This window comes from Muscardinus avellanarius, assembly GCF_963383645.1.
Source record: "Muscardinus avellanarius genome assembly, chromosome: 1".
NCBI lineage: Eukaryota > Metazoa > Chordata > Mammalia > Rodentia > Gliridae > Muscardinus > Muscardinus avellanarius.
In genome coordinates this window covers 224,826,673-224,853,347 of record NC_137786.1, presented here as the reverse complement: position 1 = coordinate 224,853,347, position 26,675 = coordinate 224,826,673, and the positions used below count along the sequence as shown (strand labels likewise).

The window sequence follows — 26,675 nt, the reverse complement described above, 5'->3', positions numbered from 1 at the left end:
ATCCTCTAAGCAATTTAGCAAGACTGTTTTAAAATAAAAAATAACTATGGCTAGGGGTGTGGCTTGGAGATAGAATATACTTGAGTTCAATTCCCAATATCAATAAGAGAAAAAGAAGAAAGAGGAGGAGGAAAAGGAGAAGGGGAGAGAGAGGAGGAGGAGGAGAGGAAGAAGAAAGGGTTTTAAGTTTATTCAATTTATATTTAATCATTGTATCCATTATACAAAGCTTATGCTTGAAATTGTATGGTAGAATAATTCACAAATATATACATAGTAGATGTAGTGGGATAGATGCATCCTTAGAGGCAGATATAGCTTTTACTTAGTGCTTACTGGTCTGTGTCAGAAATAGAAAGAATAATAGGGAGGGTAATGGGAGAGATAGAGCATATATCACTTATCAATTCATACACTCACCTACTTGAAATCTTGTTTATAATTAAGAAGATGGAAAATTCAAGAAATTATGTGACTTCCTCATATTCTACATATATTAGAAGACACACTTAAGATTCAAATCCATGTCTAACTGATCCAAATAACTTTTCCTTTTGTTATTGCATTATCAGAACTTCTTTTTTTTTAGGGTAGTGGGGATAAAAGGAGAATTCTACCTCCAAGATACACCCCCAGCCCTATTTTCTATTCTTTATTTTGAAACAAAGTCTCACAAAGTAGCTGAGGCTGTGCACAAACCCAGATCCTCTTGTCTCAGCCTCCCAAGTACTGGGATTACAAGTGTGCGTCACCATACCTGGATCATTAGAATTTCTAAATAAGTAATTAATAAAAGGGTTAGATCATGGTGAAAGAAAAGTGGGAGTGGAGGAAGCGTCTTGGTGATTTCATGCCTCTTCTGGAGTTTGAAGATGTGCCATCTCACCCTGTTGTGGTGACCTATTCATTTACTCATCTACAGTGTGAATGTTTGGCTTTTTGCTCTTCCTTTTAAGAAGAGCAGCACGCCACTTTATAACTGGTACCATATACTATGAGGATTAAAGAATGCTTGTATTTGAATTTTAGAACCATTTCAAAATTTAAGAGTTCAAATATTCCATGCATGAATGTACTGCTTTGAATTTCACTATGATGTATAATCAGAATGCACCCATAAAAGTATAAAAACAAATAAAAATTCAAACCATCATAACAGAGCCCCAAAATTCTTAGAACACACACACACACACACACACACACACACACACACACACACACATATATATATATATATATATAATTGTTTCTGCATCAATTACATTTTATACTGAATTGCTTATTGGCTGTAGAGGCTTACCTTACCCCTTGATAAGAAGGAAAAGATGATCCTGAATTTTGGGTCTGGTACCAGAAATCCATTCTTGGAAGAATGTATAAATGATACTGAAGAAAATCTTTCTCAGGCATTAGTCAAAAGTTCCAGAGTATCTGAAGCAGATAAGATTATTAACATGCAGACAAGATGCCTGGTTTTAAGTTTCACAAATATCATATTTTTTCTGTGTAATTGGAAGAGTTATTTAACTGTGACCAGGCTGGGTTTCCTCATTTGTGGAAGAGATATGATAAAATTATGCTTCTTGCATATTTCATGGAATAATGCCTGTGAACAGTGAGAGTAGAACTACTTAAAAAAATTTTACTAAGTGGCTATCCTATCTACATGAATTAACATAAATTTTACCTTGAGTGTTTAACTAGCCATAGCTTCAGACTCATTGAAAATACTCAGTTTGGAGAAAGCTTGCTATATGGGCTAAAAAGTATTGTCATTCACTTAAATAAGTGGTGATCAAATGGAAATCTCAGACTCTGGCTCCTTTGAAATAATGTCATGATGGGATTATAGCATCATCATGGAACAAGATAGTAGGGTTCAATATATAGGAACCAGGAGAAAATTATGCTGTTTGGAGCTCCCAAGGGGGCAGGAAGTCTCTTGGGCAATCATTTCTCTTTATCCACTTATCTGGTGAGGAAGCAATTGAACTGTGTCCAGAAACATAGTTGTTTTTGTAATTTTTTTATTGGTGCATTGTAGTCATACATCTTAGTGGGATAAAAAAAATTGTATAGACATACATGTACACATGGCCCAATTAGTCCTTACCCAAACCCCACCCTTACCCTCCCATCCTTCCTTCCCATGCTTGGCCTAGTGATTGACTTTGATATGTTTGTTAAGTTTGAAACATTTAATAGTACAGGAATCCTTTTTGGTACTTTCTATCATAACTCTCCTACTGCATGCACCCCCATTATTTTATTAATCTATCATTTACATAATGAACAAAAATTTAATTCATTCAAAATTATTGTGACTACTGATTTTTGTAGCATACTTCTAAAAGCTTATTTTTTCTGCCATTTTACTTCATTTACTTTTTTCTTTTTTTTTATTGGGAATTGAACTCAAGGGCATTCTACCTCCAAGCTACACCCCCAGCTCTATTTTTTATTCTTTATTTTGAAACAGGGCCATACTAAGTTGTGGGGGGCCTCACTAGGTAGCTTAGGCTGACTGCAAACCTGGATCCTCCTGTCTCGGCCTCCCGAGTATTGGGATTACAAGCATGTTCCACTATGCCCAGCTCTCTCTCTCTTCTTTTTTTCATTTCTATTGATTAGTTCTAATAACTAAATGTTGGCTACTGGAATTTTTACCTAATTAACCAATGGTAGTCCTGTTTCCTCTTTTCGATATCAACTGACAAATATTATGTATCACAGAGACTAAGATGAAGTCTTGATAAAAATTAATTGAACATTTTATTTAGATATGTAGGCATGTCAGCTTCTTTTCTTCTCTAGGGGGGAAGAAATTATCATCCTGTATCAGACAGTGTTGCTTCATCTATATTCCTTTGGAACTCATTGTCCCGGTGCTGACCAGTGCTTATTATGGAAAAAAAATCTGCATCCTTTAGATGGGCAGTTTCTTTTGATGCAAGAGCATATCCAGCCTATTAACAGAATCTTCAGTTATTTTAGTGGCAGCTATCAGAAATAGAGTAATGAATGCCACAGGTTTTTCCTCACCTTTTAGATAGCACAATTATAAATCATATCTTCTCTAGTCTCCTATTGGTTCCAGGGTTCCAAGTATGCTTGAGTCCCAATTATTCATATATATAATTGGCTCGCTAATGAAACCCTGAATTTCTGTCCTTCCCTTTCTTAATATTTTCTGAGTGCTTTCTTGTATCAACTTCGAAGTATATAAATACAAATACTGATTTGGGATCTGATTTTAGGAATGTTAATTTAATACACATCCTAAGATTATAGTTCTCTTCTTTAAACAGGTAGATCTTATGCTCTTAAATTTACCACATAAACAGAGCTGGACATAAGGACATATATGCCCTTGCTCTAGATAAGTAAGACCAAACCACAAGAAGAAAAGCTTAAAAGTTAAACATACATTATATCCATTTCCTTCCAAATATCCCAATCAGATCAATTTTATTTCTTTCCTTTTCTGAGATACCTTCACTGTTCTTCTGTACCCGTAGGGTTTAACTTTTGATTTTTGTAGATCTCAAGATATTTGATTATGCCTTTACACTCAAATGGCAGTTTATCTCAGTTTAGAAGTCTAGATTAGTATTTATTTCCCCACAGCCTTTTTTAAGATATAATTTTGCGTTTGCAGACTCCCATCTTATTTTGATGAAAAGACTGATGATTATTATATTTTTCTCTTTCAAGCATCTAAACATTTCCTTGTCCTTATTTTTCTAATTTCATAGCAATGTGATCCATTAAAAAATTTTGAAGTGCATTCTTTTCAAAACTTTTGGAGGCTCTTCAAACTGAGGACATTTAGTAATTTCTGCATTTAGTAAATTATTGCATCTTATCTGTTTGGGCACTTATTTCCTCATCATCTTTCTATTCTTTGAGGAGCTCATACAATAACATAAGGGTTTCTTAATCTATCTTCCTATCTTTTATAACATTTTTATTTTTTTATTTTTTATTTTTTGTCAATTGATTTTTAAATTTTTTTTATTAGTGCATTTTAGTCATACATTTTAATGGAGTACAAGATGATAGAGTCATACATGCACACATCACCCAATTAGCCCTTACCCAATCCCTATCCTATTCCCTCCCACTCCCTCCTTCTCATCTTTGGCTTAGTGAGTGATTTGATATGTTTGTTAATGTACATCATATACTTCAGAGAATTTCCCTTTTCCCCCTTCCCGTCCCCTCAGTTAGTGTCGCGTCCCTCGACCAGCGATTAAGACACGACACGAAGCTCTTTTTGCAAGCCGTTTATTCAGGATACTCGTAATGGCGGAATGGCGAAGATCTGCCTCGCGCAGGGCATTATAAACATTAACTCCCCCAATCACTTCTTGCCACATCTCACTCACTCACTGGCTCACGCTCGTCAGGTCACCACCACGTCATGTGTTACGCAACCCTAGCCTCCAAATATGGAGTTGCTTCCTGCACAGCCATGTGCCTAATCAAGCTCAGAGGCAGGAAGCCGGCGCCATCTTTCAATGGCGGCTCACCACAATTCCCCCTTTTTGTTTTTATAGGCAACAGGTAAGAGCAGAGGTTTGACCCCTATTAATCACTGGCACCTTTTTCTAGGGACGGGTATTTGGGTGCCTAACCCGTGTGCAGTCAAGCGTACTCTTCCTGAGGACCAAACTTGTGCCCTCAGCTGCAGTGCTTTGCCTTGCAACCTGAGCCATTATGCCTTAGCTGCCGCGAGCCAGGCTTGGGGTGATTGTTCTGCCTCGATAGCCACACAGGCCTGTATAAACATGGCTGTATTATGATTAAAACTTTGGCGAAGACGAGCAATGCACCAGACACAAAACAACACAGCCACAACCAATAATCCCATCAAGGCCCCCAATCCAGCCCATTCCTTTAGATGATTCATGGCACGAGTTATCCAAGATGACAGTCCTTCAGCCAAACTGATGTCCACACGAGTCGAGTTGACGGTGACCACGGCAGTGCGTAATCTCTCTAGTTGGGTTTCAAATTCTCCCGTCCAGTTGCCTAAAAGATAAATTGACAACTACCGAGATAGGTTAGTGGCTTTTGTAAAGTTTTCATATTGAACGCTGGTAACACAGAGACCAGGATATCTCCATTCACATCCAAGCTGAGCAAGCTGCCATAATACCTCAATTTGTTCTTGTACTAAATCAGTGCGCTGATTGACTACCATAAGGCCGCCTTTAAGTTGACTATTCAGCGTTGTTTGAGTATCTAAGGCCTGCGCCACAGTGGAGGACATATTAATTAAAGTCTCCGCTGTCTGTACTGTCTGAGTTAAGGCAATTGCAGCTGCAGTGCCCGCAGCAGCAGCGGCAGCAATCGCAGCTACAATGGCAGCTGTGATGCCAAAATCTCGTTTAGGCCTAAATAAAACCATGGAATTGGGAGCATCCACTGGGACTGGAACCCAGCGAGGAATTCGAGCAATCATAGCACGAGAAAAACCTCTATTATTCCAGCACAAACTATTACAAAAGGAAAAGCTCTAACGGGAGGTAGGGTAGATTAATTTTCTTACCAGAAATGCCGATAGAATCCCCCATCTCCATTCCATCTGAACCGAGATTCCTCAGATTTCTGTTCTTTGAGTAATTCAAGGGCGGTTTGCCCTTCCTTAATAGCATCGTGATATTTTTGATCTTCTAAACAACCTCTGACCAATTTCCAAATAGGTAGAACACAGGGATTAAGGCTTCCCTGTTGCTTGGCATATTCAAGATCTCGACCAAGCTTTTCCCAACTAGGAACTGTCAGGTTGCCTGAGACAGCAAACCATGGAGCGGCGCTGTCACAATCATTTAAAAATTTCTCTAAAGTAGACTCTCTAAATTCTAAACTTCTAGAATAAAGTAGCTCCTGGAGAGCCAAAAAAATTGGATGAGACTGCAAAGCCCCCATCCCAAAACTAAGCTCAAAATGAAATTCAAAAATGGTCCGCCTTAATCGCGGCTTTACCTTCGCGTTCCCGCGTCTGCTTTGACCGCAATTCCACTTTCACTTTTTCGCGTCTGCTTGACCGCAACTCGACTTTCACTTTTTCTCGTCTGCTTTAACCGCAACTCCACTTTCACTTTCCCGCATCTGCTTGACCGCGGCTCTACTTTTCACTTTCCCGCGTCTGCTTGACCGCGGCTCTACTTCCACTTTCCCGCGTCTGCTTTGATCGCAGCTCTACTGTCACTTTCCCGCGTCTGCTTTGATCGCAGCTCTACTGTCACTTTCCCGTCTGCTTTGATCGCAGCTCTACTGGATTTGCTCTCCCCTTATCCACAGGTGAGAGCGGTTACCCGCATTTTTCGCGGACCCCCCAACTTACCAGGGGACTTACCGGTGCACCTTCCCTGACGACAGCAAGTTCTGAGCTTCACGCACGGGAGCTGAATTTTTCCCCGTACGGGCCACCAGTTGTCGCGTCCCTCGACCAGCGATTAAGACACGACACGAAGCTCTTCTTGCAAGCCGTTTATTCAGGATACTCGTAATGGCGGAATGGCGAAGATCTGCCTCGCGCAGGGCATTATAAACATTAACTCCCCCAATCACTTCTTGCCACATCTCACTCACTCACTGGCTCACGCTCGTCAGGTCACCACCACGTCATGTGTTACGCAACCCTAGCCTCCAAATATGGAGTTGCTTCCTGCACAGCCATGTGCCTAATCAAGCTCAGAGGCAGGAAGCCGGCGCCATCTTTCAATGGCGGCTCACCACAAGTTAGGTCGCCTTATTTGCTCATCTATAGTATGTCCTTCTTCGTCTAGAGCTCCTCCTATGAACCATTTTCTCCCTAGCTTCCACATATTAGGAAGAGCATTCATTTTCTTATTTTTTTGTGACTGATTAATCTCACTTAGCATAATGTTCTCCAGTTCTATCCATTTCCCTGTAAATTATGTGATTCTGTTTTTTTATGGCTGAGTAAAATTCCATTGTGTACATAACCCATAGTTTTGTAATCCATTCATCTGTTGATGGACATCTTGGCTGGTTTCGTAGATTGGCTATGGTGAATTGTGCAGCTATGAACATAAGTATGCATGCATTGGTTTGGTAGTTTGGTTTCCATTCTTTGGGTAGATACCCAGAAGTGGTATTGCTGGATCATATGGTAAGTTCATTCCCATTCCTTTGAGGATCCTCCATACTGTTTTCCAAAGTGGTTGCACTATTTTGCAATCCCACCAACAAGTTTTAGAGTTCCCAAATCTCTGCACCCTCACCAGCATTTGTTGTTGTTTGTGTTTTGAATGATGGCCATTCTAGTTGGAGTTAGGTGAAATCTCAGGGTAGTTTTGATTTGCATCTTTCTGATTGCTAATGATGTTGAGCATTTTTTTCATGCATTTATTGGCCATTTGAATTTCTTCTTTCATGAAGTGTCTATTTAGTACATTCCCATTTTTATTGGGTTATTTGTTTTCTTAGTGTTGAGCTTCCTGAGTTCTCTGTATATACTAGATCTTAGTCCTCTACTGGAGGAGTAGGTGGCAAAAATCTTCTCCCATTCTGTTGGGTCTTGGTTGAGGTTCTTGATCAATTTCTTTGCTGTACAGAAGCTCTTCAGTTTCATGCGATTAATCTGCTTTTTAGTCCTTGTGCCTTTGGGGTCTTGTTATCTGTGCCTATGGGTTGCAGTGTTGGACCTCTGCCCTCTTCAAGGCGCCTCAAGGTCTCTGGTCGAATTCCCAAGTCTTTGATCCATCTTGAATTGACTCTTGTGCAGGCTGAGAAGGTGGTGTTTATTTCCATTTTTCTGCATATGGTTAACCAGATTTGCCGACACCATTTGTTGAACAGACTTTTTTCCAGTGTATGTTTTTGTCTCTTTTGTCAAAAATCAATTGGCTATAAGTTTGTGTATTTGTTTCTGAGTCTTCCATTCTGTTCATTAGTCTATGTATCTTTGTGCCAGTATCATGCTGTTTTTGTCACTATGGTTTGGTAATATAGTTTAAAGTCAGATATTGTGATTCCTCCTGCATTGTTTTTGTTCTCTGTTGCCTTAAAAACACCATTCTTACAAAAGCCGGAAAACACCATAACTATAACTTTCTTTAGAAGAATGAGTTTGAGTTGTAGTAAGGTCACTTAAAATTAAACCTAACCTTTTAACAAGTTTTTATTTTTGTTAACTATAGACCTAGGTTATACGGCAAAATTCTATGAGTTGTTCATCTTGAAGAACTGAAAGTTTATGCCCATTGGACAACAACTCCTTTTCAGCCCAAGAAAACTACCATCCCACTCTCAATTTTTATGATTTTGACTACATATTTTATGGATTTATTACTTCATCCCCCTCCTCCTTTCTTTAATACTCCTCAGTCATTCCTTTGGAGTTTCTGATCATCTATTTGATATTGCCTTTAAAGTTAAAATAATTCTATGTATGTAGTAAAAAATTATCAGTTCCAACCTCAGAGATACTCATGAAGAGGCTGAGGGATGTGCAGGGGTTTGGTGGGGAGAGAACTAACACCCATGAGCACCAAGACCCATGTGCATGTATTTTTCTGACACTCTATACCCCAATATTATGTAAAATTATAATGCACCAAATAAAAACAAGAAATTACCACATATTCTTTTCATGAAGTATCCACTCTAATCTACAAAGATAGGAACTAGATGTGTGGTTTCCTAGAGCTTAGGTAGGAATTCAAACAAATGTGGATCACTGCTAATTGGTTCAGAGTTTCTCTTAAATGATAAAAATGTTCATGTATTGATTATGTGATAATTGCACAACTTTGAGTCCATATGTGAAATTAGTAAGTTGTGTGGCCTGTTAACTATATCACAAGAAGGCTGTTATGAAAAAATGAACAAATAAGGAGAAGAGTACCCATGAATTGGTTAATTTTCTTTAATGAAATGCATTTTGCATCACATTAAAAATAATATTCCAACTTTTATATCAGATGAAAAAGGCAAAGAAAAAATGGACCCACTCTAATTGTCAAAAGAAGATCTTAATATTCACATCTATCTGTAATAGAATTGAAAAGTGGTGATACTCTAGTCAAAAACATTGCATTGTATATTTTAAATAACAAGAATAGAGGATTTTAAATGTTCTTACAACAGAAAAATGATCTTTAAGAAGAGGAATAAGCTAACCATTCTTATTTGCACAATGATCATTTAGTCCATATATACTTTCATCAAAACATCATATAGTGCTCCATAACTGGGTACAGTTATTTTATGTTGCAAAAAATTTTTTTTGGTGGTATTGAGGATGGAACCCTTCTACCTCCAGGCTATAATCCCAGACCTATTTTTTTATATTTTATTTGGAAACAGGGTCTCTTAAGCCAGCCTGGCTGGCTCCGAATCTTACACGATCCTCCTGTCTCTGCCTCCCAAGTGCAAGGATTACAAGCATGAGCCACCACACCTGGCTATCTTGCAAAAATTTTAAAAGATCTGACAGAAAAAGAATTTCCAAACCAGTTCTGCAGTGGTAAGACAATTATGTACTTGTTTTTTAAATACTGAAGAAATGAAAGAAAAGAACTGTCCTGGATATGTAACTCAAATTTGAGAGAAAACTAGATATGAGGAAAGTTGTATGAGATCCTGACCTCACCTAATTCAGAGATCTTAGACAAGTTCTTGTTTCTGTTGCCTGAATGGGCTGAGATACAGGTGATTTGATGACTGGAGGCTCTTCCTTCCACACTTATATTCCCCCATGTCTTCATAAGCACTCTCGGCCAAAATGCAAACATTTCCTCTACTTTCTCTAAGCAGGGTCAAGTTAGGAGGGCCAATGGGGGATTATCAGACTCTGGGGACAACCACTCAATTAGCAACTTGTCTACTGAGACCAGTGTGGAAAGGTTGCAACCTCTGCCTTCATATTTTTGAGACCATGGCCCTGCTTCTTTTGTAGAGCATCAAACTCCATCATGACATTTTACCCACTCACGGTGAACTCTGAGGCAAAAGTCTGGACATGAAGGTTTTGTTTTTCATATTCCCTCCAAGTACTCCCATTTCTCTGTTCCTGGGGAAAAGTAAGTATTATGGAAAGATACATTAATAAAATTATAAGGAGCAAAGGACTGTCCAACTATTTTGATGTTATAAATAAAACCAATTAATTAGTTAATTAATTAAAGCTCAAAAAGGTTAAAGTAGACACAGTGCTTCTAGTCATGTTTTCACTCCTGTCCACAGCTTGTTCTATCTGGCTGCACTGCTGAACCCCATCCGGATATCTGGGCTCAGTACTGTGCCATGCATGCATGTCTGTCCTGATAGTTCTCCTTCAAAGGGAGACAACAGTTCTAATTTTTTCATATTTGAAATGTACTATAGAAGGAACAGTGCAGAATATTTTATTATGGCTTTCTTATTGAATTTCAGTGGTTGTGACAAGTCTAGCATCTATTTGGCCATTTCAGTGATTAGTTTACTTTAGGAACTTCAAAGTTTGAACATTCAATAGTCAGCTGAATATTCTGCAGTAGCCAAGAAGACATGATATGGGATACAGAAAGTGTTTAGGTAAAGTATAAACTCTGGTTGAGTTTAAAATGTTAGTATCTTTTTCAATTCTCAAACTTTATGTCTGTTCTGACATAAGAGTTCACCTTAGTTGTTCTGAAGAACAAGAACTGCAGCACTGCTGCCTTCATTATGAAAGAGAAAATAATATGACTCAGAATTCCAGAGTTGGAAGTGTCTTGCTTGAGAGGACTCCCCACACTCTAGTTCTGGCAGCACAGTGAGCTATCACCTGAGCCAGCATCGGAGGTAACCAGCACCAGATGCACTATGAAAGCTGGTGTGGAAGAGGCAGAGGGCCTGTAAGGAAGAACAAAATAATTCTTCTATCTTCCTCTTTCCAAGCTCCACAGATAAAAAGATATGGTGATGGTTCCAAGTGAAAAACATCACCCTATGGGAAAAATAAAGGTCAAGACAAGAAGAGATATAAAATAATATTTTGTTTTAATTTTTTTAATCTGTTTTTTTTTACTTTTTGAGATACTGAAAGATAATTAATATTTCTAAGAATGTGCACTCTGAGTTGTACATGTTTCAATATGGTCAAATGTTCAAAGGGAAGACTCCAATTAAGGGCACTAAGATAAAAGAGAAAAGATGACTGTTCCTAAGCCAGGACTTAAACCCATTTTATTTCTTTGGCTGCTCCGAACAAGTTGGTAAGGAGACAGAGATGGGAAATACATTTGACATTACTTGACAGCATTGTATAACAAAACATGATCAAGTATTTTTTGTATTGAATGCTATGCTGCTTAAACTGTCTATGTATATTTTAGATAAGAGTGTTATAAAATACCATAAGTAATGAAATTGGGTCTGTAGTGATTTGGTGTAATGAAGAAAAAGATACACCAGGAAGACTAAAATGAGCCCTCAGTTATAATAATAACCAACCATAGCAGCAATCATTCAGTAAATACATTCCAGAGCCTCCTCATACAAATTTCAAATGAAAAGATAATCAACTTCATTACACCCATCCCTACCCAGAAACAAGAGCAACTTTCTAAATACAGACTCCTACACTAGACCAGAACTTGATATATGATCAAGAGTTGTTAGTCACACCTTGATTCCATGCTACTGTACAGCTAACATAATTTTTATTTTCTCATCTGGCCATAGGTACTTTCCATGATTATTCTCAAGTGATTGTGATGGAGAATGTTTCAGAGGTGACTGAATTTGTTCTTGTAGGATTAACAGATGCCCTGGAGCTGCAGATACCCTTATTTATCATCTTTACTGTCATTTACTTGATCACTCTGGTTGGCAACCTGGGGATGGTGCTGTTGATTCTGTTGGATGCCAGACTCCACACTCCCATGTACTTCTTCCTCAGTAACCTCTCACTGGTGGACTGTGTTTATGCCTCAGCTGTCACTCCCAAGGTCATGGTGGGGTTTCTCACAGGAGACAAGATCATCTCCTACAATGCTTGTGCTGCCCAGATGTTCTTCTTTGCAGCCTTTGCCACTACTGGAAGTTTTTTTCTGGCCTCAATGGCCTTTGACCGGCATGCAGCAGTGTGTAAACCCCTGCATTACACCACCACCATGACAAGCACCACCTGTGTACTGCTGGCTGCTGCCTCCTACGTCTGTGGGCTTTTGCAGTCTTGTGTCCATATTTCCTTCACATTTCATCTCTCCTTCTGTCATTCCAATGTGGTCAATCACTTTTTCTGTGACATTCCCCCACTTCTGGCTCTTTCTTGCTCTGACATCTACATCAATGAGATTGTGCTCTTCACACTGGCAGCATTTGATATATTTTTCACTCTCCTGGTTATCTTTAACTCTTATGTGTTCATTTTCATTGCCATCCTGAGGATGCACTCAGCTGAAGGAAAGAAGAAGGCCTTCTCCACCTGTGCCTCACACCTCACCACTGTGTCCATCTTCTATGGGACAATCATCTTCATGTATTTACAACCCAGCTCCAGTCACTCCATGGACACTGATAAAATGGCATCTGTGTTCTACACCATGGTCATCCCCATGCTGAACCCTCTGGTCTACAGCCTGAGGAACAAGGAGGTCAAGAGTGCATTCAAGAAGGTGGTCAGAAAAGTAAAGTCTTCCTTGGATTTACTTTGCTAATCATAGTGCTTGCAAACCATGCGAAATGTTCATTGACCTCTAGTGTCTAAAGATATTTTAATTATAATTATGTGTTGTTTTTAATGTCTCTGTGCACTTCTTTCACACATGAGACCTCTTTTTTTCATGCTTTGGGAATACATCTAGGTAAGAGGAAATTTGGGGTGTCTTTTACCAAAAGTAGGGTATCATTTCCATTTAAAGATCAAGATGAAAATCTTAGATAATGTATGATTTCACATTGTACCACATCATTGGTTTACAGTGCTTTGCTGATAAACTTTAAATGTGTGTGTATGATAAAGACTTTTGTTTTCAATTTTTAGAATGTAAAATAACTCCATGATTGTTGTACACATTTTAGAGCCATAGTTCTCATATATTTATGCTTCCTATAAGTTGCCTTGAGAGATTGTCAAAATGCAGAGTCCCAGTAGCTCATCAAAGCTAATCTCATTTCATATGTTTATGGTGAAATCCAGAAATCTATACTATGTTCCCCTATCATCCACATGTATATGGGCCTTGAACTTAAATATAGAAAGATTCCAATTTAGAGTTCCAATGACAAAAGATATCATTTAACCTAAAGGTATTCTATCCAGTCTCTGAATTTCAGAGATCAAAGACAATTTAGAGAACAAGAATTCATCCAAAATACATTCCTATCAATACCTTACCTAATCTTAGGCATCACTTTAACCATGTTTAAAAATGTTTGAACCTATGAGGACAAAGAGAATGGGTAAGAAAAGGAAATAGATAAGTGATGCCACGGAATCTCTCTATTCTTAGCAGAACTTATACAATAATATATAGGGGGATTGTCAATATCTCCTCCTGTCTTTTAAACAATGGGTGGTAAGACTCATCTTTAAATTGTAAGAAGATTGATATGAGAACAATTTGTTAATTGTACAAGACACTATTGTTAACCATAGACACAATATTATACAGTGAATATATAGGACTTGTTTATTTTGAATAAACAAAACTATATACCTATTCAACCCCATTCATTCTCTTTCTCAGCCTGGTAACCACAATCTCATTTTCTGATGCTATGATTTGAACTATTTTAGCAGTTCTTCCATATGAATTAAAATACTATATGTCCTCTTGTTCCTTGATTTGTGTATATATATATATGAATATATATATTCATGTTTTAAAATATATAAGATTTCCTCATTTTTAAAGATTGAACAATAATCCATTGAATGCATATACAACATTTTCTTTGACCACTCATTTTTTTATGGACATTTATGCTATTTGCCTCACTTAAACTTTCTAAATAGTGATATAATGTACATGGGGATACAGGTATTTTTTTGAGATCCTGATTTTATATCACTGAAATACATATCACATATTCCTTCTATTCCTGACCAGGAGAAAAATAGTTATGTATCCTGACTGTAAGAATTTATATTCCGACTAAGAGGGCACAAAAGTTCTAGTTTTTCCAATTTCTCCACATTCCTCCCAACGCTTGCTGTCCTTTGTGTCTTGTTTAGCCATCCTGCAAGGTTGTGGGTTTTTATTTAACTATTTTTATATTTACTTATTTTAATACATTTATTGGTGCCTTGTAATTGTACATCACAGTGAGGTTCAAAGTAATATAAACATGTACACACACACTTAATTTGCAACTGATGATTAATAATATTGACTATCTTTTCATAGACTTGTCAGCCACTTGTATGTCTTCTTTGGAGAAATGCTTGTAATTTTTTTAAATGAGAAATTTTATTTTTAGTTGTGATTATTATTGTCATGTTATTGAGTTATAGGTGTTCCTTAGTTTTTATGAATGTCAATCCTATAACAGATACCTGCTGTGGAGCTAATTTTCTCACACTTGGTAGATCGCATATTCACTCTGTTTATCATTGTTGTGCAGAAACTTTGGGGTTGATGTAATGCAGTTCCACTTGTCTACTTCTAATCTTGTTTCTGGTACTTTGGGTGTCATAATCAAGAAATCACTGGCAAGACCAAGTCCATGAGGTTTTCTTGGAAACTTAAAAGAAATGAAGTACTGATACATGCAACAACAGCAACAAAAAAGATAAAATCTGAGAACTAGACATATCCAATGAAAAATTACTACATATTATAGTCTACAAAGACAGAAATTACATGAATGGTTTCCTGGGGCTTAGGTAGGAATGGAAGAAAATGGAAATCACTGCTAATCAGTTCAGGGTTCTCTTTAGGTGTTGAAAATTTTGATGAATCCATCATATGTTAGTTGTACAATATTTTTAAATTGGTGGATTTTGTGGTCTATTGATCATATTGCAATAAGGCTGTTATATAAAAGTCATATAAATGATAAAAAGACCAGTATCCAAGAATTTTTAGTTCTTTTAAATACAATGCACTTGACTCCATTGATGAAGCATAATTCTACCTTGTATTTTCAGATCACTGGTGAAAACAGAAAGTGAAAAAATTGATCTATTCCTTTAATTTAAACATGATATTGATCTTTATATCTAACTGAAACACTACTGCAAAGGATATGATAGATTAAAATAATTCATTGTACAATTCAAATAACAAGAAGGGAGGATTTTGAGTGCTTGCAGAACAAAAATAAATATTTAAGGTGGAGGATAAGCCAATTATCCTTATTTACACAATAATCATCATACTTTTGTTCATTGAAGAAATATCACACTGTATTACATTAATGTTTATAATTATTGTGTATTGATAAAATTCTAAAGAGATTTGTGGAAAGCAAATATCCCCAAATCATCTATATAGTGGTAATATAAATGGGTATATTTTAGGAGGAGGAGGAGGAGGAGGAGGAGGAGGAGGAGGAGAAGGAGGAGGAGGAGGAGGAGGAGCCAACAGAGGAGAATGAAAAAACTGTCCTGGCGAGATAGCTAGATCATTAACATAAAACTAGATACACAAAGCTTGTGTAAGATCCTGACATCACCGAAGCCAGAGATCTTATTGAAATTTTTATTTCTGTTACCTGAAGAGGATGAGACAATGCTTATTTGATAACTGGAAGCTCTTCCCTCTACACTTCTATTCTCTTATGTCTTCATAAGCACTCCCAGCCAAAAGGCAAACATTTTCTCTATCATCTCTATGCAGGGTCAAAGTAGGAGGGCCAATCGTGGATCAGCAGGTTCTGGGGACAACCACCCATTTTCCACTTTTCCCCTTAATACAGGTGGAGAAAGGTTGTGATCTCTGCCTTCATATTTGTGAGACCACAGCCTGGCTTCTTTGATAAAACATAGAGCTGCAGCATGACACTTGACCACTGGTGAACTTTTGGGCAAAGGTCTGGACATGAAGGTTTTCCACATTCCCTCCACAAACCCTCATTTGCCTGTTCCTAGGGAAAAGTAGGTATCATGGAAACATAGAGTGATAGTCCGCTAGAATTGTAAAACACAAGAGTGTCCAACCATTTTGGTTTTACAAATGAAGAAAATAAATGGTGACAACAAAACCCAAAAGGGTTAAGCAGTTATACCCAAAATATGCTGCTTCTAGACATGTTCTTACTCCTGGTCTACAATTCATTCCACCTACTGTGCTCCTGCACTGCATCCAGCCTCCATGTTCAGTACTGTGCTGTGCACACAATACTGGAAAGGAGACCATGCTTTGCATTTTCTTCATTCAGAATATGCTTTGGCATTTCACTGCAAAGATTATAACTGCCTTTCTGAATTTCAGGATTTGTGGCACTTTCAACATCTATTTGACCATTTCAATGATTAAGCTATTTTCTTTAGGAACTTCAGTGGGCTGAATATTCTGCAACAACCAAAAAAAAAAAAAAACACACCTGAGTAATATCTTTCATTGCCTCACTTAAAGGGTTGGTATTATTTATGATTTTCAAGCAAATTTCATGTCCATTATGACAAAAGAGCCTATGAGGGAGAGGAGAAATGCTGCTCACATTGGATCTCCTAAGAACAAGGGTTGCAACATCCCTACGTTGACCATAGAGGGGAGATGAGCATGACTCAGAAGTGTTTCAGGCTGGGAGGCCCTCAGAGACTCTATTCTGAGTAGTACAGTGTGCTAAAATGTGTGCGCTATGAAATGTGGCTTGGTAGAGGCACAGAGTCTACAGGGGAAAACAAAGTAATTATTTTGTCTTCCTGTATTCTTCCTCCCCACAAATAAAGAAAAGAAACAGATGCTAGTTGCAAATGAAAAACATAACCTACAGTTTGCCCTCAGTAACAAATTTTTACATCTTAAGTCATACATGTGCTTTTATAACATTTTAATAAAAATGACCAAAGAATGTAAAAACCTGGAAACTTATATGTGCAGTATTTTAGGCATGGAATGAGAAGGAGAAAAAATAGCTCAAGTCCCCCACCCCAAAGCATTAACTGCAATTTAAATTATAATAATACACTGAAATTAAGATGGATATAGAGAAAAAATTCTTTGCTGGACAACAGAGGAATTAAATAACATGTGGTCAATTAAAAGGATTCAATGAGGCTTATCGTCCCCTAAGACTCCAACCTGCAGGGGCTTAGAGAACGACACAGACACCTCTTCAGCTGAAACATGAATTCTTCTTTAATGGATCCTTAATATGTCTCTTCTTCCTCTCAATATATCTCCTAATATCTCTTCTTCCTCTCAATATGTCTCAATATGTCTGAATATCTCTCCCAATATGTCTGTCACTGCGTACAGCAAGCACAATATATATCAGCATCATAATCCCTCCCTCTATTCCCTACCAACCCCAAGCTTTCCACAGCTAGGGCATGCACATTTCTGACTCTCTCATAGGCAGGCTGGTGGTAGCGCGAGGTGCTGCGTCACTGATCATTCTGCAGGCACGTAATATGGCACACTGCGCATGCTCAAGGAGATGTCCATCTTGTGAGTCTCATGACTTGGCTGCAAGCCTAGGCGCCATCTTGAGTCCACGCTGGCAACAAGCCTGGGTGCCATCTCGGTCCAGCCGAGTGGGCCCCGACAAAGGCTAATCAAAAACACAGCAAAGATGGAGTTTTCTATAAGTTAAAAATGATCTCTGGAAGTGCAATCTACTAGAAACTACATACTTCTACAGGCAGGTACAAATTCAGGCACCAGCCCCCTTATTCTCTGTCAAGCTGCATGTTTATATGAGTCATTAAATGCTTACTCAAATAAATAAATTAAAATTATTAAATAACTAAATAATGAGAAAATGTGTGTGGGGACGATTACATGAGTGAGTAAGAGAATGAGGAGATGGGGGAGAGAAAGAGAATGAAGTCTGGACACATGAGTCGGCATTCAACTATGTTACCATTGGCTGGTCACAGGATTCATCGACCCCTCAATTGATGTGCCCATTGAAATAATCTCTAAGATCACACAGTCCCTCTTCCTTTTCTTCTATTGAAGTAAATACCCTGTATCTTTTCAGAAATTAAACAGAAAACTCATGTGAGGATATGCTCCACCCAGTACTCCAGGCTGTCAATCTGTGTAGGCCAAATCATAAGGATAAACCTATGTTTCCTCATAGGAATTCTCACTAGAAAGACATCTAGAAAAGAGATCACTAGCTGCCTTTTAACCAAAATAAAATTGTTTCATGAGTTCTCCTCTCTGAAGAACTCTGAATATAGTAGTAATCCAATAATTAAGATCTAAATTCCCAAAATGAAATTATGTGGACAATCGCTATGAATTTCTATGGACCTCTATTTCTTGGGAAGATGAGAAAGGAGGATTGCAGGTTCAAGGTCAGCCTCAGCAATCAAGAGAAACCCTGTTTCAAAAGAAAAATAAAAAAGAGATGTGGGGTGCAGCTCAAAAGTATAATCCTTTGGGTTCAGTTTCCAACACCAAATAAATAAAATATACCTAATAATTATACCTACTCTATAGGGTTGAGAAAATATTTAATGAAATAGTATGTATGGGTTTTTTGCTACAATTATTGGCTTAATATAGAGAACAAAAGACTTCTGTTGCAAACAGAAGTCTCTCATGCCCTTCTCATCAGTAGTACTAAAAAAAAACAAAACAAAACTTCAAGCTTGGCATGATGGCACACAATAGTAGTATCAGTACTGGGGAGGCTAAGACAGGAGGATCACAGGTTTTATGTCAGTCTCAGGAACTTAGCAAGACCCTGTTTCAACATAAAAATTCAAAAGGATTGGAAGTGTAGCACAGAGGTAGAATTTCCCTGTGTTCCTTGCCCAGCCTCAAAAATTCTTTTTCAAATAACAAGATTAGTGATATTCTTGTTATACCTGTCACATCTACGTTATACAAGCAAACTTTTCTGAACCTTATTGATGGGGGAGTTAAATCAGTTAGAATATACTGAAAGCTATTTACAGTGTAATAATTTCAATACTTTATGAGGCATATTAAGATTCATCAATAAGATGCCTATTATATGTTTGAAATAAAGTAATGGAAAATCTTCTACTGTACTACACATAGACATTTTATACAGAAATATATATTCACGCCCAAAAATTATTTATAAATATCTGTGGTCTACAAAGCACAATAAGCCAGAATGGTGGATAAGAGATGAGCCTGTCATCTACTGAGAGTAAAGCAGCTGTTGAGCCCTTGAAAGTAATAGCCCTCAAGAAACAGGACCATGGTCAGTGAACACCAGAGAAAGAAACACAGAAAAATCAGAGGGAAGTCTATATGTGATTTCTTCCCATGACTAAAAGCGATATTAAATCCCTTCACGCCTCTTTTGATTTGTCTCTGTAGCCCATCTTTATACCTGTAGTGAAGGAGAGAAGTCCAGTCATTTTTCATAAAATTATATGACCAATCTATCCCTGTAAAACTCTGGCCCACTAATATAAAATCTGTAAAAATAAAAAATTGGGGCCATGAAAACTGTAAAACTAATAGCCCAAAGTCTCATCCAATAAAGAATAAAGTAAAATAGACCTTGACTTGAGAACTCAAGGGGTTACATTAAATATAGGAGAATCTTATCCATGAAATACAGCACATAAATATAATAAACAGAATAAATCAAACATAAGACAAAATTAATAATGTTTGTAATCAGAAAATAATTCACATGGTGGTGATTTTCTGTTCTTATGTGAGCCCTCAGTGCTATAAAGTTTTTCTCTTAATATTGCCTTTAAAGTGTCTCAGAAATTTTGATATGTTGTGTCTGTTTTCATTTGTTTCTAGGAACGTCTTAATTTCTCCTATGACACATTCCTCATTCATCAGTGTGGTTTTCAGTTTCCATGCATTTATGAGGTTTCTCTCTGTCTTCTTATACTTGATTTCTAGTTTCATTCTATTATAGTCTGAAGGTTATGTCACTTTTTTAAATTTGCTAAAGATGAAAAACTTATTGCTAATAAAGATTATCTTAATCTCCTCAGCCTCTACATTAGTCAACTTGATTATTATTAAGTGTGGTAAACCTTTTCTCTAACCTTGTCTATCAAGGGTTCTATGTTTCCTGTATCTGTGTTTTGACCTCATTTTCTATAATTAAAAATTAGAATGGCAATCATTATAAATAAAAAATACAAATTCTAGTGAGGATGTGAAGAAGTAGAAACCCGAATACATTGTTAGTAGAACTGAAAATTAGTGCAACTACTTTGGAAAATAGCTTGGTAAACCCTCAGAAGAATGGCAATGAACTTACCATATGACCAGCTATGCCACTCCTGAGTATACCCAAAAGAATGGAAACTATCAGAGTAGCACATGCAGATCTATGTTTATAGCTGCACAATTAACAACTGCCAAACCATGGAACCAACTAAATGAGTGGAACTGGAGAACATTATGCTAAATGAGAATAGTCAATCACAAAAAGTAAATAAGCTGATGCTCTCCCTAATACATGGAAGCTAGGGGGGAAAGGACTCACAGGAGGAACTCTAGACAAAGAAGGAGAAACCATAGATGGGTAAATAAGATGGCCTAACTGAGGGGGAGTGGAGGGAGTAAAGGGAAAATTTCCTAATGTACATGATGTGCATTCACAAACAAATCAATCACTAAGCCAAACATGAGAAGGAGAAAGGACAGAATGGGGTGGGAATTGAGGAAGGGCTAAAGGAGCGATGTGTGCGTGTATGCCTCTATCATCTGTACTCCATTAAGATGTATGACCACAATGTACCATGCACTTTAAGGAAAAAATGACCTAAAACTGAATGTGATGAATGATATAGAACTCTATGGATACCGTAAGAATCAATGGGTTGCAACTTACACTGAGGAAATTGTATGATACACGAACTCTATCTGAATATGCCTGTTTATTTTTGGCAGAAATATTATGCAATAATCTTAAAACTAAAAAATTAATAAATAAAATTTTGCTGTTTGAGAGAATTAATAAAAGCAAAATTGATCACACAAAATTCTTAATACTTCAAAAGAACACAAAGACAAAAATAATCAGAAAAGAGATCATTTGCTAAGAGAAAACAACTGTCATAAAGATGCAAAAATAAAACAATATAGTTCAAAGATATAAGGAATAATAATTTTACAATAACAAGGAAAATTAAGTCAACTAGTCTCAATTTGGAATATGAAACAGAAAACCATTAATAAGAATATAAAGATGTGAACAACATTAAGACAAAGCCAACTTTACATACAAGTAGAACCTTGAGTGTCACTAATGGAAATTCCATCTTTGTTCAATGGTGCATGGAACATTTTCAAAGGATAAAGTGCATCATGGGCCATAAATGAAGGAATTTCAGATCCTATACAATTATATGGCCCAGATCTGGTTCTCTGAGTGAAGCAGGAAAAAATAAGAATTCAATAATGAAAATATAATCCATTCTACTAGTAAATGCTTGGAAATCTTCTCAGTGTACTAGAATAAGTGGAATATTTATTTTCAATTTCTCTAGAAACACTAGAAAAAGAAAAGAATAAAAAGTTGGTTTAACTTATAGGAACAAAAAAAAAAACAGGTAAGAAACAGAAAACGTCAGTCCTTTTCTATTCTTTGTGGAACTCGTGCAGTAATATAGGACTTTCTCAATCTATACTCCTGTATTTCAAAGAATTATTTTGGGAGGGAATAAAGCTCATTTTTAAATTGTAGCCTGAAGATTAACATGAGATCTATACTGTAAGCAAGCTGTTAGTTACACAGACATCATTGTTAACTATAAGCACAATGTTATACAGTGACTCTCTAGGATTTGCTTATTTTGAATTATTGAAACTAAACCAAATCAATAGCAATTTATTATCGTCCCCCTCAGTCTGATAACCACCATCCTACTCTGTGTTTCTATGATTTTTTTACTTTATTTTCAACACTTCTTACAGATGAATTCATGCTCTACTTGTAGTTTTGTGCCCGGATTAGTTTGTGTTGTCACATTTGTAGGATTTTCTCCCTTTAAAGATGGAACAATATTTCATTGTATGAAGTATAACATTGTCTTTAACCACTCATCTGTTGCTTGATACTTTTACTATTTCCATAATTTAAGCTTATGAATAGTGCTACAGTGTGCATGAGGGATAGTTATTTCTTTATTTCTTTGGAGTTAAATACCCAAAAAAGTGATTGATTGATCAAATAGTTCTTCTATTTCTGATAAGTAGAAGACTATATTATTTTCCATCCTGATTATAACAGTTTACATTCCAACTATGAGTGCACGAAAGTTCCAGTTTCTTCACATGCCTGCCAACACTTGTTATTCTTTGATTTTTTTTTTGATAACAGCAATCCTGTGAGGTAGTATCTCATTTGTAGGTTTTTTTTTTATTTCACTACATTTAGATTTATTTATGTATATGGATATTGTATTGGTGCCCTGGAATTGTTTACCACAGTGCAGTTCACAGTGATATAAACATACATGCACACATTTAATTTGCATTTCCCTGATGATTAATAATGTTGACTATCTTTTCCTATACTGTCATCTTTCTTTAGATAAATATCTGTTCAAGTACTTTGCACATTTTTTAATTTTTTTATTTTGCATTGTAGTCATACATCTTAATAAGGTACAAGATGGTAGAGGCATACATGCACACATCACTCATTTATCCCTTCCCCAATTCCCACCTCATTTCCTCCCCCTTCCCTCCTTCTCATGTTTGGCTTAGTGATCGATATGTTTATGAGTGTACCTCATGTACATTAGGGAAATTCCCTTTCCCCCTCCCATACCCCTCAATTATGTCATTTTATTTACTCATCTATGGTTACTCCTTCTATGAGTAATTTTATTTTTAGTTGTTGGTGTTGTTGTCCTGTTATTGTTATTGTGTTGCAGTAGAACCTTATATATTATGGATACTAACTCCTCAACAGACACCTGCTGTGGGCATATTTTCTCCTTTCTGTAGACTACATGTTCACTCTGTTTTCTTTGTTATGCAGAAGCTTTTGGGTTTGATGTAGCACAGTCCCGCATGTGTGTGTCTAATGTTGTTGTTGTTGGTGGTGGTGGTGCGTGTGTGTGTGTGTGTGTGTGTGTGTGTGTGTGTGTGTATGTTCGTGGTACTAAGGATTGAACCCAGGGGCATTCTACCTCTGAGCTACACCCCCAGCCCTATCTTTTATTCTTTATTTTGAAACAGGGTCTCACTGAATTGTGAAGGGCCTAAGTAGCGAGGCTCTCCGTGAACCGCGATCCTCCTGTCTCCACCTCCCGAAGGCTGGGATTACAAGTGGGTACCACCACGCCAGGCTTGTTTCTTGTGCTTTTTGTGCCACAATTAATAAATAACTGGCAAATACAATTCCATAAAGTTTTCTTAGAAACTTAAGAGAAATGAAACAACATGCAACACAAAGGATAAACTTTGAGAATTGGACACAGCCAATGAGAAATTTCCACATATTATAGTCTACAAAGAAACAGATTACATGAGTGGTTCCCTTTGGCTTAGGGAAGAAGGGAAGAAAATGAGAATCACTGATAGTTTAGGGTTCTGTTTTTTGTGTGTGTGTGGCACTGGGGATGGAACCCAGGGGCATTCTACCTCTAAGCAATACCCCAAGCCCTATTTTTTATTATTTATTTTGAAACAGGGTCTCACTAAGTTTCTAGGGCCACACTAAGTAGCTGATGCTGGACACAAACCTATGATCCTCCTGTCTCAGCCTCCCAATGACTGGGATTACAAGTGCGTACCACCACAACAGCTTCCAAAAATTTTCAAATTTTTAAATACAATGTACTTGACAGCATTGATAAATAATTTGAGGTCAGAGGTGAAAATAGGCAGAGAGGAAAATAGGTACATCCTCTCAATTTTAAAAAGAAGAACATAGTCTTCACATCTAACTGTAACTCTCTTGCAAAGTAGAAATACTATACCTGAAGATAATGCATTATACAAATGAAATAACAAAAATATAGGATTTTGAATGTTTATAAAACAAAAAGGGCAGTGTTTAAGGTGAGGGATAATCTAATTTCCCTTATTTGTATATTGATCATTCTACCATATTTACATATGAGGAAATCACACTGTACGCCATAAATGATTATAACTATTATGTATTGATAAAGTTCTAAAAATGCTTGTGAAAAACAAATTTTACTCAATCACCTCTGCAGTGTAAACATAAATGAGTATTTTACTCAAAAATAGGAGAAATGAAAATTTAAAAAAACTGTCCTGGAGATATAACAAGACCTTCAAGATAAAGATAGGTATACAGAAGCTTGTATGAGATTCTGCCCTCAGCTAATCTAGAGATCTTACAGAATTTCTTATTTCTGTTTTCTGAATGGGGTGAGGCACAGCTGATATGATGATTGTTGATTCTTTCATCTATATTTCTATTCCCTTGTGTCTTCATAAGGACTCTCAGCCAAAATTCAAACATTATTCTTTGTTGTCCACAAACAGGGTCAAGTTAGGAGGGCCGGGAGTTGGGGGGAGGATCAGCAGGCTCCTGGGAAAACTATTCACTTGGCATCTTCTCCCCTGAGACTGGTGTGGAAAGGTCTCTGCCTTCATATTTGTGAGACCACAGCCCTGCTTCTGTTCTACAACACAGAGCTCCTGCATGATGCTTTACTCAAGGTGGACTCTGGGGCAAAGGTTTGGACATGAAGCTTTTCCACATTCCCTCCATGAATCCTCGTTTGTCTGTTTCTAAGAAAAAGTAAGTACTGTGGAAATGTACAGTAATAGATAGAATTGTAAGGCAGAAAAAATGATGAACCATTGTGATTTTACAAATGAGAGTCAGAAAAGGGGACAACAAAACCCAAAATGTTAAACAGTTACACCCAGATATGCTTCTTCTAGTCATGTTTTCACTTATTGTCCACAATTCATTCCATGGACTGTGATCTTGCACCACATCCATCCAAGGTCACTACTGTGCTGTGCACACACACCTGGCATGATGGCTATGCTAAGAAGAGATACCATGCTCCTCATTTTCTTGTATCCAGGATGTGATATTGGTATATCAGTGCAAATAGTACAGCTGTCTTTCTGAATTTCAGAGTCTGTGGCACATTCAACATACATTTGACCATCTCAATGATTAGGCTATTTTCCTTAGAAACTTTAAAGTTTGAACATTCAGTATTGTGGGCTGAATATTCTGTAGTAGCCAAAAAAAAAAAACCTGAGATAGGCTATGGAAGTATTATCTCTGATTGCCTCATTTAAAACCATTACTATTATGTGATTCTCAAACAAATTTCATGTCCATTATGACATAAGAGCCTATGAGGGAGAGGAGAAATTATTTTTGCCTTGAGTTTCCTGATAACAAGGGCTGTGTAGGAGAGATGAGTATGACTCTAAAGCCCAGAGTCAGAAGTGTCTTGTGCTGAGAGACACTCTATCCAGGGCAGCACAGTGAGTTGTCCCCTGTCACATTGCTCAGGGGATGCTACCAGATACACTATAAAATGTGGCTTGGTAAATGAATGTGTCCTTATGGGAGAATGAAATAACTCTTCTATCTTTCCATATTCTTCCTCCTCAAAAACAGTTATGAGACACAGATGCTAGTGGCAAATGGAAAACAGCCTGTTGGAAAATAAAGAAGAGAGTGACTAAAATTCTGCTTCAGCCTTTTGAAAAACTGTTTAGTTTTTTAAGGCTCCTGAAACATGAAATGTCAGTAAGTATGTGCTTCATATATTATGATGTTTCCAGTCTGGAGTGGTGGCCCATGCCTATAACCCCAATACTTGAAAGGTTGACCCAGGAGGATCACAGTTTCAAGGACAGCCTCAGCGACATTCTCAGAAACCTAATTAAACACTATAAAACTGTTACAAGACCCAACATTTTTTTAAAGGTTGGTGGGTTTATCTTAGAGGTAGAATGCCCCAGAGTTCAATTCCCAGTACCACACACACATATATTATGAAGTTTCTATAAGGTCAATGTTTAAAGTGTACCTCTAACTAAACAAAGAAAGTGTAAGTATCCCTAGATCAGGGCATATTCTCATCACTGTATATCTTCAGCTACTAAGAACACATTGCTGAAGAATCTATCAGAGGTGGAACATACATTTCACAGGTTTAATCAGCATACAAAGCATGACCAAAGCTGTATCAGCTATGTATGTGTTCCCTAAGTATTTTAGACAAGTCTACTTGGAAGATATTTCAAGTAGTGAAAAGTTGTCCTATGTGGTTCAGTGTATTAAAGAATATCATATTTGATATCTTCCCATTTTAAACAGTTTAAATAATACTATAACTATAGATGAAGATATCACTATCACTCTTACTAACATGTACAGGGAGAGATGGGGAACAAAAGAGATACAGACAGAAATATAACAAGTATTCTGTGCATGTATATTTGTATCCATTTGAACCTTACTATTATTTATAATTACAATGCACCATATATTTTGGAATGAGTATCATATACCAGGCAAACTTAAATGAGCCCTATATATGATATGGCGTGCACTACTTGTAGCCATTGTCAACAAAAGCATTACAGTTCACATCCATCCACTTCCAGATTCACAACCATGATCTTCCCATTTCTGTC

General features: G+C 37.1%; 1 protein-coding gene across 1 annotated transcript in view; it reads left to right on the top strand.

Moving 5' to 3' along the window:
* Window positions 1-12,659, top strand: part of LOC308260238 (uncharacterized protein) — a gene marked incomplete at both ends in the record, with an annotated part of 32,407 nt that extends 19,748 nt beyond the window's left edge. Inside the window, one exon of the mRNA XM_080691548.1 lies at window positions 11,683-12,659. Coding sequence (XP_080547674.1) covers window positions 11,683-12,659 — 977 coding nt within the window. The remainder of the gene's footprint in view (window positions 1-11,682) is intronic.
* Window positions 12,660-26,675: the final 14,016 nt, after the last annotated feature.